This window comes from Stenella coeruleoalba (genome assembly GCF_951394435.1).
Source record: "Stenella coeruleoalba genome assembly, chromosome: 1".
In the NCBI taxonomy this organism is placed as follows: Eukaryota; Metazoa; Chordata; class Mammalia; order Artiodactyla; family Delphinidae; genus Stenella; species Stenella coeruleoalba.
The window spans coordinates 42,204,201-42,222,273 of NC_137169.1; the positions used below are offsets into that span (position 1 = coordinate 42,204,201).

The 18,073-nt window shown below is 36.5% G+C and overlaps 1 protein-coding gene across 1 annotated transcript in view; it reads left to right on the forward strand.

Annotated features, from left to right (window-relative positions):
• LOC307184616 (uncharacterized protein C1orf185 homolog) overlaps nt 1-18,073 on the forward strand; it is a gene marked incomplete at its 5' end in the record, with an annotated part of 72,168 nt that overhangs the window by 42,529 nt on the left and 11,566 nt on the right. Inside the window, 2 exons of the mRNA XM_079918232.1 lie at nt 4,783-4,888; nt 15,810-15,939. Of these exons, the coding sequence (XP_079774358.1) occupies nt 4,783-4,888; nt 15,810-15,939 (236 nt within the window). The remainder of the gene's footprint in view (nt 1-4,782; nt 4,889-15,809; nt 15,940-18,073) is intronic.

The window sequence follows — 18,073 nt, forward strand, 5'->3', positions numbered from 1 at the left end:
CTGAACACTAGGTTTTTCAGTTCTATTTATGATGATACATATAGATCTAGTTTATTCATAAGTCGTAAGTGTTAAGCTTGAATTTTCACTGAACACATCTCTATAACCAGCACCCTGTTCAAGAAACAGTACGTTAATTACCAGCATCCCTGAACTCCCCCCTGATGTCTTTTTTGCCTTCTTTTGCCCAACATTATTTATGAAATTTATCCACTTTGTTGTGCATAGTTGTACTCTATTCTTTCCCATTGTTATAGAACATTTTGCTTCCTTAAATCAATTAAACTTTTAAAATTTATCTGTTTAACTATCAGTGGGCCTTTGGGTAGTTTCCAGTTTGTGTCTCTATCAACATACACACGTAAAAGTGATGCTATCAACATTCTAGCGTATATTTTTAAGAAAATATATATGTACTTCAGTTTGGTATATGTCTAAGAGTTGCTGGGTCATAGGGTATGTATATGTTCAGCTTTAATAATAGTGCCAAACAGTTTTCCAAAGTATTATAGAAAATTACATTCCCACCAACAGTGAGTGAGAATTCATGTTACTCTGCCACCTTGACAGCACTTGATATTTTCCATCTTTTTCATTTTAGGCATTGTACAGGGTTGTCGTATTGACTCGTTGTGGTTTAATTTGCATTTCTGTGATTATTAATGAAGTTTTCATATATTTATTGGCCATTTAGATATCCTCTTTTATGATACCCTTAAATATTTAGCATTTATACCTAGCTGTTTTTCTAACAAAATCTAAAGGTATTCATTGTCTATACTAGGTAAAGAAGGACTTTAGCAATTTTTTAATTACTATTGTTCTCTCATTTATTGGTTGTATGCCTTTGAGCAAGTTACTTAACCTCATTTTTGCCTCATCTGTTTCCTCATCTGTAAAGTGGGGAAATAATAATACTTAGCTTATACAGTTGTGAGAATTAAATGAGTGAACATCTTTGAATTTAAATGAGTGAATCACTTTGAACGTCCCTGGCATATAGTATTTGCTGTATAAATATTAGATTATTATTATTGTTGTTATTGGTGAAAGAATAGACAAAGTATACCAAGGGGACAGAATAGAGATTCCAGAAATAGACTGACACAAATATAGCTAATTGATTTTTGACAAGGGTGCAACAGCAACTCTATGAAGAAAGGATGGTCTTTTCATCAAATAGTGTTGGAACTACTGAATACACATATCCCAAAACAAAAAAACCCAAAAAACTTGACCCCTACCTCTCACCTTATGCAAAAATTAATTCAAAATGAATCATGAATTAAATGTAAAACATAAAACTAGAAATATTTTATAGGAAAACATAGAAGAAAATCTTTGTGACCTGCAAAGAGTTCTTAGATACAGCCCATAGCACAAACCATAAAAGAAAAAAGTTGATAAATTGGATATCACTAAAATTAAAAAGTTTTGCTCTGTGAAAGACACTATTAAGAGAATTGAAAAGACAAGCCACAGATGGGAGAAAATATTTCCAAATCATGTATCTGACCAAGGATTTGTATCCAGAATATATAAAGAATTCTAAAAAATCAGCAAAGATTTGAACAAATACTTCACTGAATAAGATATATGGATGGCAAATAAGCATGTGGAAAGACACTCAACATAATTATTCACTAAGGAAATGTAAATTAAAACAGGGGTCCCAAAAGAGAGAATAGAGAAGTAGCAGAGAAGCAATATTAAGAGATGCAGCTTAAAAGGGTTTTTTCCTTTCCTTTTATTTAAGGAAGATACCACTGTATCTCCACAGTAAGATACCACTGTGCATCTATTAGGATGGCCGAAATGAAACTGACAATATCAAGTGGTAGCCATGATATAGAGCAACTGAAACTGTTGTATTTGCTGGTGGGAAAGCAAGACAGAACAGCCACTTTGGAAAGCAGTTTGGTAGTTTCTTATAAATTTGAATATATACTTGTTATATGAGCCTACTGAAATAAAAATTTATGTTCAAATAAGCAACTGTATGCAAATGTATAGTATGCCTTATTCCTAACAACCCCAAACTGGAAACAACCAAACGTCTCTTAGCTGGGGAATAAACTGTGGTCCATCTATAAAGTGGAATGTTACTCAGCAATAAAAAGAAACAAACTACTGATACATGCAACAACATGGCTGAATCTCAAATGCATTATGCTAAGTTAAAAAAGTCAGACTCAAAAGACAACATGCTGTGTTATTCTATTTATACGAAATTCTGGAAGAGGCAAAAATATAAGGATAGAGAATAGGAATGGAAAATAATCAGTGGTTGCCAGCAGTTAGTACTTGACTACTAAGAGGCTGTACAAGGAAATGTTTTGGGGTGATGGAAGTTCTCTGTAACTTGGTTGTGGTGGTGATTAAATACTTTTTATATTTGTCAAAACTTACAGAACTGCACACACACACACACACACACACACACACACACAAGTGAATTTTAGTATGTGTAAATTGAAAAAAAGTTTTTTAAAGAAAAAACCTTCTGGGCTTCCCTGGTGGTGCAGTGGTTAAGAATCCACCTGTCAATGCAGGGGACATGGGTTCAATCTCTGGTCCGGGAAGATCCCACATGCTGCAGAGCAACTAAGCCCATGCGCCACAACTACTGAGCCTGCGTGCTACAACTACTGAAGCCTGCATGCCTAGAACCCGTGTTTCGCAACAAGAGAAGCCACTGCAATAAGCCCGTGCACCGCAACAAAGAGTAGCCCCCACTCACCGCAACTAGAGAAAGCCCGCATGCAGCAATGAAGACCCAACGCAGCCAAAAATAAATTAATTAATTTTAAAAAAGGAAAAGAAAAAACCTTTTTAGGCTGTATCTCTTAATATTGCTTCTCTGCTACTTCTCTATTCTCTCTTTTGGGACCCCTATTAGTTTTATGCTATATGCTCTTAATCTTTTCCAAGTCTCATAATTTATCATATTTTTCACTTTTTTATGTAATTGGGTGAATCTCTCAGTATTATCTTTCATTTCATTAATTCTTTGTATTTAAAGAAGCATGTACTCCATCTTAAAATTTTTTAATTTATAATTTCCAAGATTCCTCCTTGGTCCTCTTTTGAGTTGGTCATTTACCACGCCAGAGGATGGCTTGGTCTGGGAATTCTCTCACTGATATTCTCTGCTTCTAGTTAATTCCTGCTTCCAGATCTCGGTGCCTAGCATGCTTGTGGTTTTAGCTCCTACTTATTTCTGTGTGTTGCTTTTCTACTTTCGTCCATAGAAATATATATCTTATATTTGAGCACAACTATATCTTTAAATTTTTAAAAAATATATGTTTTATCTATCTTGCTTTTATCATTTAATCCTATCTGATATTTCCTTATACCACTATGCCTGTGAACCTCAACTGAGGGCAGTTCTGCCCATCAGAATGCATTTGGTAATGCCTGGAGATACCTTTGGCACAATGCACAGGACAGCCCCTCACAACAGATTATCTGGTCCATAATATCTATATTTTTTCATATATAAAAATGAAAATTGGAGGTGTTTTTTCATATTGTTTCACTTTGATAAATAGCCTTATGTAACTTTTTTGTACCATTAATTAATTTCCAAATGTAGATATTTCTGAACCCAAAGAAAACTAAGATTTGAGAAGCACTGTCTAGAAAGTTGGAAATTACTTAGAAAACAACAAAAGTATGGGAACAACAAAGTCTTTATCACCTCATACCCTTACTGGAACTTACAATATGTTCACACATAAAGATCTTCTATTAGATTTATACTTTTAAACCACTTTTTCCCAAAATAATATACTCCTAAGTTGTCTTAAGGCCCTTCAAATTCTATACAGCCTTCTGTGAAAGCTTTCTACAGCTTGCTTTATGCTTAGGTAGCAGATTTCAGAATCTTAATGAATACTTGACCAGCCTAACTATAAATATCTCATGCTTTCTTTATTCTTAATTCTTTTTAATACATACCAGTATTAAGATGTTTGGTAGCAGGGATACGATAATAGAAAAAAACAGAGGACTGCCCTTAATTTGCTGCATGACCTTACTTCACTTACTGCTTTCACCTGGGCCTCAGTTTTATCATCTGGAAAATGAAGGAGTTATACCATATAATTCCTGTAGGCTTTTCCAGTTATAAACCTGTGATATATCATTATTTACATTGTTTTTATTTAGCTTTTGGCTATGATCTTTTACTGTTCCTGAGAAAAAGTAGAGATAAAATGTTTAAAGATTTCTAAGGTCTTTAAAAATTCCTCGTATTTGTTCTTTACAACCCTCACCTACCTCCTTGTAGTGATTGATAATAAAAATCATAAAATGGAAATCCTCTTATGTTGAAGGACTGCAAAGAATGATACTGGAAAAGTAGCATAAAAATTCACAGCTGGTCTGGAAAGGGAGACAACTAGATAAGAAGAAAGGAGGTGACAGCTGTATAAAAACAAGCAAAACCTAGGTCTCAAATTTTGGTAGGGTCAAAGAAATGTGCCCTGGGCCCTAATGAGGATAAGGCCCCAAGTAATTCTCAAACTCAGGATCTTGAAATTTATTAGAATTGCAAAGGACCAGAAGTCAGGTCTCCCAACCTCCTCATTAATGTCTTAAACACTACATTATGTGTTATTAATGCACATTATGTGTGTTTTTATGGGTGTTACTGTGTATTAACACACATTATGTGTTATTAACACTACATTATGTGTTAAGCTATTATGTCATTTAATTTTACATAGAGAATGAAGGTATATGCCTGAAATAATCTTTTATAATTTATTTGTATAGGTTTTTCTAACCACTTAACCTATTTTCTGGCTGCTGGTGCTGTTATTTTGGGAATTGGTTTCTTTGCTTTGGCATCAGCTTTGTGGTTCCTGATTTGCAAACGAAGGTAAGATTTATTAGAATATTTGACTTTTTTTCTTTTAAAAATTCAGTGAAAGATTTTCTCAAATGGTATTAAATTTAAATAACTATAATGATATTGATTCTGTAATTTGATTGGGGAGAGAAAACTTTACATGTTTAGAGTAGCCTGAAAAGAGAAGTCCTAGTAGTATAATAGTCTGAGCAGTATAATAGCAATCTTCATGCATTAAAATTTTAAGGAATAACGAGATCTATTTTATTCTGTAGAAGACATGGGTTTGTATTATAATAGAAGGCTAGAAAACTTTTAAAATTTTGACTACTAATTTAGAGGTTAAAAACATCACTGAGAGAAAAAGACTTTCTTTAGGAGATATTTAAGAAGAGAGCTGACAGAATCTCTGGTATGGTCTAAATGTAGTCTTTTGCCGGAGATGGAAAAAAGATACTTGATACCTCAGTTCCTTTCAACCCTAAAATTTGGTGTTTTTTTATTATTTAATTGGTTCAGTATTTGCTTTGGCTCATGTTAAAAAATTTAAATTGTAATACGATCTTCCCACACACTCCTCCAGTATTCCCTATTTCAGCAAATGAATACATACTATCTATCCACTTGCACAAGTCAGAAAACCAGAAATTATTCACTAATTCATTCTTTCACAGACTTGCAGTGCCACTGGGAGGAGACAGATAATTAACAAATAAAGTGGTCAGGGAATGTCTCTTCAAGTGGGTAGTATTTAATCTGAGACTTAGATTAAAAAAAGAAGCCAGACATGTGACGACCCTGTGGAAGAGCTTTTTTCTAAGCTAATGTGATAGCAAGTACAGAAACTCCAAGTAGGAATGATCTTGGTATTGTTCAGTAAACAGAAAGTCAGTGTGAGTAGACTGAAGTGAGACGGAAATAATGATGAGATTAAAGAGGGAGATAAGGGTCAAATCACACAGGAATTTGTAGGCTAAAACATGGAATTTACATTTTATTATTTCTGCCATCAGAAGGTTTTAAGCAAGGGAAGGATATTATCATCATAATAATAGCTAAAATCAAGGGTTTACTGCATACTGTTCTAAGTGCTTTATATGTAGTTATCTCATTTAGACCTCATAACTGCCCCATGAAGTTGAAGTAATATTATTCCCATTTTGAAGACTACAATGCCACCTATAGATGATTTACATTTTAATAACACTTAAAAATTTGAGATACAGATTTTAAATATATGATGTTGAATTTCAACAAATATATTCCCATGTAATCACAACCCCAGTCAAGATATAGAAATTTTCCATCATCCTGTAAGGATCCCTCATCCTGCTTTCCAGGAATTTCTCCCCACCTCCTACCCAGAGGCAGTCATTATTCTGATTTTTATCACCATAGATTAATTTGGCCTATTCTTGAACTTCATATAAATGGACTTTTTATGTCTGCTTTTTTCACTTAATGTAATATTTTTGAGATTCATTTATGCTGTTGCATTTATCTGTTCATTCTTTTGATTAATGAGTAGTATTACATTGTATGAATTTACCTCAGTTTGTTTATCCATTTTTCTGTTAATGGACATTTAGGTCATTTCCAACATCTAGCCCTTAGGAAATAAGGCTGCTGTGAACATTCTAATCTTTTTGTACATGTGCTTTCACTCCCCTTGGGTAAGAGTAGAATTGGTGGATAGTATGATTAGCTTTAAAAGAAACTGCTAAACAGTTTTCCAAGATGAATGTACGTTCCCGTCAGCAATGTAGGAGAGTTCTGATTCATTTTTTTTTTTTTTTTTTTTTTTTTTGCGGTACGCGGGCCTCTCCCTGTTGTGGCCTCTCCCGTTGCGGAGCACAGGCTCCGGACGCGCAGGCTCAGCAGCCATGGCTCACGGGCCCAGCCGCTCCGCGGCATGTGGGATCTTCCCGGACCGGGGCACGAACCCGTGTCCCCTGCATCGGCAGGCGGACTCTCAACCACTGCGCCACCAGGGAAGCCCTGATTCATATTTTTAAAAGATTTTTCTTATGTGTCTATGAATCCTGTATGTTAATGGAACAAGAGTAAAAGCGGAGAGGCAAGTTAGGATGCTACTGCACAGTCCATGTTAAGGATGATTGTGTCTTAGACTAATATGGAAGTAGAGGAGATGAAGAGAAGGGGCTGGACTTGGGGTAGTTTTGCAGGTAAAGTTAGCAGGTCTTATTGATGGATTGGATGAGGTAAGGAAAGATAAGTGAAATGGCAGAGTTAATGCTAATACCTACATTTTTATCATGAGCAACTGAGTAGTTAATCATGCCATTTACTGAGATGAGGAGGTGATTGGGAGGGAAACAAGTTGAGGGAGTGGTGGTAAACTAGGAGTTGTATTTTGGATGTAAGTTTGAAAGCCTATGAAACATCCAAGTAAAAATGTTAGACAGTCAGATATACATGTGTGAATTTCAGGGGAGAAATCAGGGCTGAAGATTTAGGTTATCAATGTATAGAGGGTATATAAAATCATACAACTGGGGGGCATGGAGTCAAGATGGTGGAGTAGGAGGACATGGAGTTTGCATCTCCTCACAACTAGGGCAGCTGCCAGATGCTGGTGGGTGGCCTTGACACCCAAGGGGATGGGAGGAACCCCCAAGTGACTAGGTAGGACATTGGAAGGAGCAAGGGAGGAAGAGAAGTGGAGGTGAGATGGTACTGGCACCCCTGAGGGGTGACTGGGAGAGGGAAGGGGTTCCCATGCCTGGAGAGACCCATTCACCACAAGGAGATTAACAGGGACAGGGAGAGACCCTCAGGGGTTTGGAGGATCAGAGGGGAATGCGGCCAGCGTTTCCCCTGCCCACTCAGGCCCCGGGGAGCATGCTGGGGCCTCAGGTCTGGTCCTCCACCTTCTGAGGACCCTCCATCCACATGGGTCCTGGGGACGTGGGAACAAGAGAAGGGGGAATAGTAGAGGTGAACAGGGAGGGACCCTAGGGGATGTGAAGATCGGGGGAATGGGACTAGTGTTCCCTGCCACCACTCGGGACCCTGCAAGCCTGCTGGGGTCCCGGGCATGATCCTCCACACTCTGAGGTCAGAGGCAATCTGAGCCCCCTCCAGCCATGCTGAGCCCCGCCCCCCATTCCCACCAGGGCCTTTTCCAGCCATGTGCGTACTGAGCCCAGACACCACCCACTGCCTAAACCCTGCCCCTGCTTAAGCCTCGCCACACACAGCCAAGGTCTTTTCTGGCCCTTTTTTTTTTTTTCCCTACTAGTGTGGTTCCGTTTTACCTTTCAGTTGTTGTTTCATTTATATTTTTATTTTTTCTAATATATCTGTTAGTGTTCTAAATTTTTTTAATTTTTATTCCTTCTTATTGTTCTTCTCTCTTTTTTTTTTTTTTTTTTGCCATGCCATGTGGCTTCCAGGATCTTGGTTCATGGGCTGGGGGGGTCGGGTCTGAGCTCCTGTGGTGGGAGCACCAAGTCTGAACCACTGGACTAACAGAAAACCTCAGACCCCAGGGAATATTAATCAGAGTGAGGTCTCCCAGGGGTCCTCATCTCACCGCCAAGACCCAGCTCTACCCAACTGTCTGCAAACTCCAATGTTGGAAGCGTCAGACCAAACAACCAGTAAGACAGGAGCACAGTCCCACACATCAAAAAAAAATGATAAGACAAAAAAAAGTATTACATATGGAGGAGCAAGGTAAAAACCTAAAAGGCCAAACAAATGAAGAGGAAATAGGCACCTACCTGAAAAAGAATTCAGAGTAATGATAATAAAGATGATCCAAAATGTTGGAAATAGAATGGAGGCAAAGATCAAGAAAATACAAGAAATGTTTAACAAAAACCTAGAAGAACTAAAGAACAAACAGTGATGAACAACACAATAACTAAAATGAAAAATACACTAGTGGAACCAATAGCAGAATAACCGAGGCAGAAGAACGAATAAGTGAGCTGGAAAATAGAATGGTGGAAATAACTGCCAAGGAGTGAATAAAGAAAAAAGAATGAAAAGAATTGAAGACAATCTTAGAGACCACTGGGACAACACTAAATGCACCAACATTCGAATTATAGGGGTCCCAGAAGAAGAATAGAAAGAGAAAGGTCTGAGAAAACATTTGAAGAGACTATACTCAAAAACTTCCCTAACATGGAAAAGGAATTAGCCACTCAAGCCCAGGAAGTGCAGAGAGTCCCAGGCAGGATATACCCAAGGAGAAACATGCCAAGACACATAGTAATCAAATTAACAAATATTAAAGACAAAGAAAAATTATTAAAAGCAACAAGGGAAAAATGACAAATAACATACAAGGGAACTCCCAAAAGGTTAACAGCTGATTTCTCAGCAGAAACTCTACAAGCCAGAAGGGAGTGGCACGATATATTTAAAGTGATGAAAGGGAATAACCTACAACCAAGATTACTCTACCCAACAAGGATCTCATTCAGATTCGATGGAGAAATTAAAACCTTTTTAGACAAGCAAAAGCTAAGAGAGCTCAGCACCACCAAACCAGCTTTATAACAAATGCTAAAGGAACTTCTCTAAGTGGGAAACACAAGAGAAGAAAAGGAACTACAAAAACAAACCCAAAACAATTAAGAAAATGGTCATAGGAACATACGTATCAATAATTACCTTAAATGTGAATGGATTAAATGCTACAACCAAAAGATACAGACTGGCTGCATGGATACAAAAACAAGACCCATTTATATGCTGTCTACAAGAGACTCACTTCACACCTAGGGACACATACAGACTGAAAGTGATGGCATGGAAAAAGATATTCCATGCAAAAGGAAATCACAAGAAAGCTGGAGTAGCAATATTCATATAAGATAAAATAGACTTTAAAATAAAGACTGTTACAAGCAATAAGGAAGGACACTACATAATGATAAAGGGATCAATCCAAGAAGAAGATATAACAATTATAAATATTTATGCACCCAACATAGGAGCACCTCAATACATAAGGCAAATGCTAACAGCCATAAAAGGGGAAACTGACAGTAACACAACAATAGTGTGGGACTTTAACACCCCACTTAAACCAAAAGACAGATCATCCAGACGGAAAATAAGGAAATACAAGTTTTAAATGACACAATAGACCAGATAGATTTAATTGAAATTTATAGGACATTCCACACGAAAGTGGCAGAATACACATTTGTCTCAAGTGCACATGGAACATTCTCCAGATAGATCACATTTTCCAAGGTCACAAATCAAGCCTCAGTAAATTTAAGAAAATTGAAATCATATCAAGCATCTTTTCTGACCACAATGCTATGAGATTAGAAATCAATTACAGGGAAAAATACTGTAAAAACACAAATACATGGAGGCTAATCAGTGAACTGCTAAATAAGCAAGAGATCACTGAAGAAATCAAAGAGGAAATAAAAAAATACATAGAAACAGATGACAATGACAAAAAGCAGTTCTAAGAGGAAGTCTATAGCAATTCAATCTCACCTCAAGAAACAAGAAAAATCTCAAATAAATAATCTAACCTTACACCTATAGCAACTAGAGAAAAAAGAACAAACAAACAGACAAACAAAACCAAAGTCAGTAGAAGGAAAGAAATCATAAAGATCAGAGCAGAAATAAATGACATACTAACAAAGAAAACAGTAGCAAAGATCAACAAAACTAAAAGCTGGTTATTTGAGAAGATAAACAAAATTGATAAATCTTTAGCCAGACTCATCAAAAAAAAAAAGGGAGAGGACTCAATAAAATTACAAATGAAAAAGGAGAAATTACAACTGACACCACAGAAATACAAAGGATCATAAGAGACTACTGCAAGCAACTGTATGCCAATAAAATGGACAACCTGAAAGAAATGGACAAATTCTTGGAAAGGTACAACTTCCCAAGACTGAACCAGGAAGAATTAGAAAATATAAACAGACCAATCACAAGTAATGAAATTGAAACTGTAATTAAAGATCTTCCAACAAACAAAAGTGCAGGACCAGATGGCTTCACAGGTGAATTCTATCAAACATTTAGAGAAGAGCTAACACCTATCCTTCTCAAACTCTTCCAAAAAATTGCAGAACGAGGAGCACTCCCAAGCTCATTCTACGAGGCCACCATCACCCTAATACCAAAACTAAAAATATCACAAAGAAAGAAAATTACAGGCCAATATCACTGATGAATATAGATGCAAAATTCCTCAACAAAATATTAGCAAACAGAATCCAACAACACATTCAAAGGATCATACACCATTCTCAAGTGGGATTTATCCCAGGGATGCAAGGATTCTTCAATATATGCAAATCAACCAATATGATACACCATATTAACAAATTAAAGAATAAAAACCATATGATCATCTCAATAGATGTAGAAAAAGCTTTTGACAAAATTCAACACCGATTTATGATAAAAACTCTCCAGAAAGTTGACATAGAGGGAACCTATCTCAAAGTAATAAAGGCTGTATATGACAAACCCACAGCAAACATCATTCTCAATGGTGAAAAACTGAAAGCATTTCCTCGAAGATCAGGAACAAGACAAGGATGTCCACTCTCGCCACTCTTATTCAACATAGTTTTGGAAGTCTTAGACATGGCAATCAAAAAAGAAATAAAAGGACTACAAATTGGAAAAAAAGAAGTTAAACTGTCATTGTTTGCAAATGACATGATACCATACATAGAATATCCTAAAGATGCCACCAGAAAGCTGCTAGAGCTAATCAATGAATTTGATAAAGTAGCAGCATACAAAATTAATGCACAGGAATCTCTTCCATTCCTCTACACTAACAACAAAATATCACAAAGAGAATTTAAGGAAACAATCCCATTTACCATCACAATAAAAACAATAAAATACCTAGGGATAAACCTACCTAAGGAGGCAAAAGACCTGTACACAGAAAACTATAAAACACTGATAAAAGAAATCAAAGATGACATAAACAGATGGAGAAATATACCATGTTCTTGGATTGGAAGAATCAATATTTTGAAAATGACTATACTACCCAAAGGAATCTACAGATTCAATGCAATCCCTATCAAATTACCAATGGCATTCTTCACAGAATTAGAACAAAAAAAATTACAGTTTGTATGGAAACACAAAAGACCCCAAATAGGCAAAGAAATCTTGAGAAAGAAAAGTGGAGCTGGAGGAATCAGGCTACCTAACTTCAAATTATACTACAGAGCTACAGTAATCAAAACAGTATGGTACTGGCACGAAAACAGAAATAGAGATCAAATGTACAGGATAAGAAGCCCAGAGAATAACCCACGCACCTGTGGTCACCTAATCTATGACAAAAGAGATAAGAGTATACAATGGAGAAAAGACAGTCTCTTCAATAAATGGTGCTGGGAAAACTGGACAGCCACATGTAAAAGAATGAAATTATAACACTCCCTGACACCATACACAAAAATAAACTCAAAATTGATTAAACACCTAAATGTAAGATTGGACACTTTAAAACTATTAGAGGGAAACATAAGAAAAACACTCTTTGACAAAAATCACAGCAAGATCTTTTTTGACCCACCTCCTAGAGTAATGAAAATAAAAACAAAAATAAACAAATGTGACTTAATTAAACTTAAAAGCAAAGGAAACCATAAACGAGACGAAAAGACAACCCTCAGAGTGGGAGAAAATATTTGTAAATGAAGCAATGGGCAAAGGATTAATCTCCAAAATATACAAACAGCTCATGCAGCTCAATATCAAAAAAACAAACAACCCAATCAAAAATGGGCAGAAGACCTAAATAGACATCTCTCCAAAGAAGACATACAGATGGCCAAGAGGCACATGAAAAGATGCTCAACATCACTAATTATTAGAGAAATGCAAATCAAAACTACAATGAGGTATCACCTCACACTGGTCAGAATAACCATCATCAAAAAATCTACAAACAATAAATGCTGGAGAGGGTGTGGGGAAAAGGGAACCCTCTTGTACTGTTGGTGGGAATGTAAATTGATACAGCCACTGTGGAGAACAGTATGATGGTTCCGTTAAAAACTAAAAATAGAACTACCATATGACCCAGCAATCCCACTACTGGGACATACCCTGAGTAAACCATAATTCAAAAGGACACATGTTCATTGGAGCACTATTTACAATAGCCAGGAGATGGAAATAACCTAAATGTCCATCGACAGATGAATAGATAAAGAAGACGTGGTACATATATACAATGTAATATTACTCAGTCATACATAAAAAGGAACGAAATTGGGTCATTTGTAGAGGTGTGGATGGACCTAGAGTCTGTCACAGAGTGAAGTGGGTCAGAAAGAGAAAAACAAACATTGTATATTAACTAATATATGTAGAATCTAGAAAAATGGTACAGATGAACCTATTTGTGGTCAAGAATAGAGATGCAGGCACAAGAACCGATGGGTGGACATGGGGGGAAGGGGAGTGTGGGATGAACTGGCAGATTAGGATTGACATAGATACACTACCATGTGTAAAATAGATAGCTAATGGGAACCTGCTGTAAAGCACAGGAAGCTCAGCTCGGTGTTCTGTGATGACCTAGATGGGTAGGATGGTGGTGGGAGGGAGGTCCAAGAGGGAAGGGATATATGTATACATATAGCTGATTCACTTCATTGTACAGCAGAAACTAACACAACATTGTAAGGCAGTTATACTCCAATTAAAAAAAAAAGTCATACAACTGGATGAGACTAACCAGGGAGTGATTGTTTAAAGAGAAGAACATAGGACTGGTCTTCAGCTCACCAATATTAGACATATAGAAAAAGAGTAGGAAGAATCTACAACATCTGAAAAGGAAAAGCAGAAAGATGTGTGGTGTTAAGCAAGTCAAAATTAGAAAATGTTTGGGCTTCCCTGGTGGCGCAGTGGTTGAGAGTCCGCCTGCCGATGCAGGGGACACGGGTTCGTGCCCCGGTCCGGAAAGATCCCACGTGCCGCGGAGCGGCTGGGCCCGTGAGCCATGGCCGCTGAGCCTGCGCGTCCGGAGCCTGTGCTCCGCAATGGGAGAGTCCACAACGGTGAGAGGCTCGCGTACCGCAAAAAAAAAAAAAAAAAAGGTTGAAAAAGATGTGGATAGAGAAATAAGTTTTGGAATAGCGACATGGAAGTTATTGGTAGCCTTGAACAGTTTTGGTGGAGTGATGTGTTCAGAAGCTGACTTTTGTGTAAAGTACAAGAGAAAATTCAGACAAGTATATACATCCTTTTAAGAAGCTTTTTTTTTTTTTTTTTTTTTTTTGATGTTGGGGAGTTGCTGAAAGGGGCAGAAACTGGAAGAAATTGTGAGGTCAAGGAAGGATTGTTTTGTTTTGGTTTTTTTCCCTTGAAAGATGGTAGACATGCTTGATATCTCCCTCTGTCTTTCCCACCCCTACTAAATTCGAACCATCACCGAGTTCTATTTATTTTACTTCATTAATTGCCCAAATCTATCCATTTCTCTCCATTATCGTTGACACTACCCTATCCAACTTATCATTATCCCCCACATAGTCCTACAGAGTTATAACTGACCCTTTATCTTCACTATACTCCTCATTTAATCTCTCCTTCGCACTTCAGCCAGATATTTTCCAAATGCAGATCTGATCAAGTCACCCCACCCTTCCACCCCATTCCCACTACATTATAAAGGACTTGCTATTGCTTTTAGGATGAAGACAAAGTCACATGACTTTTAAGGCCCTGCATGTCTGCCCATGCATACTCTCCAGTTTCATCTCCACCTTTCCCTCTTGCTTTCTGTGCTTCTGCTACACTGTCCTAATCTGGCCACTAGGTCTTTGCACTTGATATTCTCTCTGACTAGAATATTCTTACTCCTACAACTCCCCTCCTCCACTACACTCTATCTAATAACTACTCCCATTTCTTCAGATGCCTAATTCAATCATCTCATCCTCAGAAAAGCCTTCCCTGACCTCTCTAACCAAGTTAATTCCCTTTCTTATATACTCACAGAGTAGCAGGTAGCTTTCCTTGATAACACTTTCCACAGTTGTAATTTTTCATTTTCTTGTGATTGTTTTATTAATACCTGTCTTCCTTGCTAGTGTTTAAGCTCCATGAGAGCAGTGACAGTTCCATGAGTATAGTGGCTGTGCTTTTTTTCCCCTGCCACTGTATATACAACATCCAGTTTAATGCATGGCGCATAGTAAGTACTCGGTAAATATTTGTTAAGTCAACTGAATTCAATAAATGAATGAATTTTAATTGTTAATACTGCAATAAGTAACATAATATGATCTCTTGAATTAATTTGGAAAATTTCTAGTACCTCGGAAAGAAGAAAAGGCAATCAGCATTATTTTTTAAATTGTTAAGTTTAGAATTACTATTAGAAACTACATTCCTTTATACTTAACTATCTTTGATCCGCTTTGATCAGTTTACTTGCTGCTTCATTATTTCTAACCTTCTCTCAAAATTTCTTGTGACTGCATGCATAAAGATCACAGGTACTCTTCCCTTGTAAGTCATTAGTTTCAATTCAGTTTCCTTCTACTTACTTTTGCCAGAGACATTATTAAATATAAAATTGGCCACTGAGTTCCATTTCATTTAATTTCCTTTGCCATTAAAGGCAAATCTATGAAAAGACTAATTGACATTAAATCGATTAATTATCTCACAACCAGAGAGAAGGTTATCAAAAACTGATGGTTAATCTTCAAACTGGAAATATTAACCCTGCGAAGAAGTAGCTTAATTTATGTTCTATGGACAAAATAGGTGTAATGAAGTCAGTAACATATGAAAAGGGAATATATAAGTTGATTTGTGCTTTTAAAAATAAATATATAATATATTCTGATTTTGAAACGTTTATGTAGAACTGTTGGAAACAGAATAATTTTGTTTTATAATTCATGTTTAATAATATTCTCTATAAAATATTTTTCAGAGAAATATTTCAAGATTACAAGTTTAAAACAATTGATGAGAGATGCAGACAAAGACCATCAAAGGCAAAGATTAAATCTCAGTGTGTTTTTATTTCTCAAAATTTTCATACTGGAAATTTCCAATTACAGGTAGTGTGTAATATTTTATAGCAATGTTTTCAAATAATTTCTTTTGACACCATGTCATTAGCGTTGTTGTCTTTAAATTATTTAAACTATCCACTATTATTTTTAAATTTGAGGTACAATAACAAGGAGCTAAATTTAAATTACCCAAACTAGTTAGAGTTTATATTACAGGAAACTGAAAGATTAAATGAAAATGTCTCCTTCTACAGTTCCTTCTCTGTATCTCTAGCCTGAGAACCTGTATTCCCCATATTGGAATTGTTACAGGGATGAAGATAAATGGCATAAAAAAACAAAGCAAAAATTGCCAAGCCTATCAGAAGAAAGAGATTTGGAGATAAGAGGATACTCAGATAACCAAATAACCTAACCAAACCAACTAATTGAAATTAAATACAAAATGCTAATTGAAATTAATAAGGCTTTATTAAGGCTTCATTACATTCTGAGCTCTGGGCCCTACCTATTGAGGATAGTAAGATACAAACCCTACCTTAAAAGTGCTAGTGTAGTACAAGTGGGAAAGGCAGACACATAATTAACTTTCTGTTATATGGCATCAAAATAGTTGTATGGACAATGTAAAACAAGGGAGACACCAGTAGAAATTTAAAACTATGATATAGCTAATCAATGCATTATTAAATTTTATATGTTTTGGACTCCACATCTAATACAGTCTTCCCTTTTTCTATTACATTTCTGAGACTCATCCAGGTTGGTGCATATACCCATCATTCGTCATTTTTTATTGTTATATCATATTCCATTGTATTAATATATCAAATTTTATGTTATGGACATTTGAGTTGTTTTCAGTTGGTTTTTTTTAAAGGAAATTTCCACAGGGAATGTACCTAACAGTAGAATCACTGACTCATGGGGTTTGTGCATGTTTAATATTATTAGATAACTTCAAATTATTTTCCAAAGTAGTTTTGTCAATATACATTCCCCTCAGGCATGCATAATTGCTAGGATTGCTCCATATCAACAAATACTGATGTTTTTAAGCTCCTAAATTTTTAACAATCTGATGGATGTGTAATAGTATCTCACTGTAGTTTTTTCTTAATAGACTTAATTTTTTCAAGAAGTTTTAGGTTCACAACAAAATTGAGAAAAAAATAGAGTTCTCATATACTCCTTGCCCCCATACAAGTGCAGCCTCCTCCACTATCAACATCGTGCACCAGAGTGGTACATTTGTTACAACTAATGAACCTACACTGACACAACATCACCTAAAGTCCATTGTTTACATTAGTATTCACTCTTGAATCCTACATTCTATGGGTTTTGACATATCTATATATAGAGAGAGAGAGACAGACAGACAGACAGACAGACAGGCACACACACACATGCACACAGAGATAAACAGGAACAAAGAGACAGAAAGACAGAGAAACAGAGATGTATGTACCATCATAGTATCAGACACAATAGTTTTACTACCCTAAAAATCTTCTTGTTCCATCCCTGTTCATCCTTCCCTCCAGCCAGTGATTGTTCAGCTGTTTCCATAGTTTTGCCTTTTCCAGAATGTCATATAGTTGGAATCATACAGTATGTAGCCTTTTTGGATTTCTTTCTCTTATTAATATGCATTTAAAGTTCTCTCTGTCTTTTTACGGCTTGATAGCACATTTCTTTTTGGTGCTGAATAATATTCCATTGTATGGATCTACTTCAATTTATTTATCCACTCAGTTACTGAAGGACATCTTGGTTGCTTTCAAGTTTTGGCAATTATGAGTAAAGCTGCTATAAACATTCATGAGCAAGTTTTTGTGTGGACATATATTTTCAACTCATTTGGGTAACTACCAACAGCATGATTGCTGGATCAAATGGTAAGAGGTGTTTAATTCTGTTGCCAAACTGTCAAAGTTTTTTTTGGCTGCATTGGGTCTTCGTTGCTGCGCACGGGCTTTCTCTAGTTGTAGCGAGCGGGGACTATGCTTCATTGCAGTGCATGGGCTTCTCTTGTTGTGGAACACGGGCTCTAGGCGTGTGGGCTCAGTAGTTGTGGCATGTGGCCTCTAGAGCACACGGGCTTCAGTAGTTGTGGCACGTGGACTCAGTAGTTGCAGCTCGCAGGCTGTAGAGCGCAGGCTCAGTAGTTGTGGCA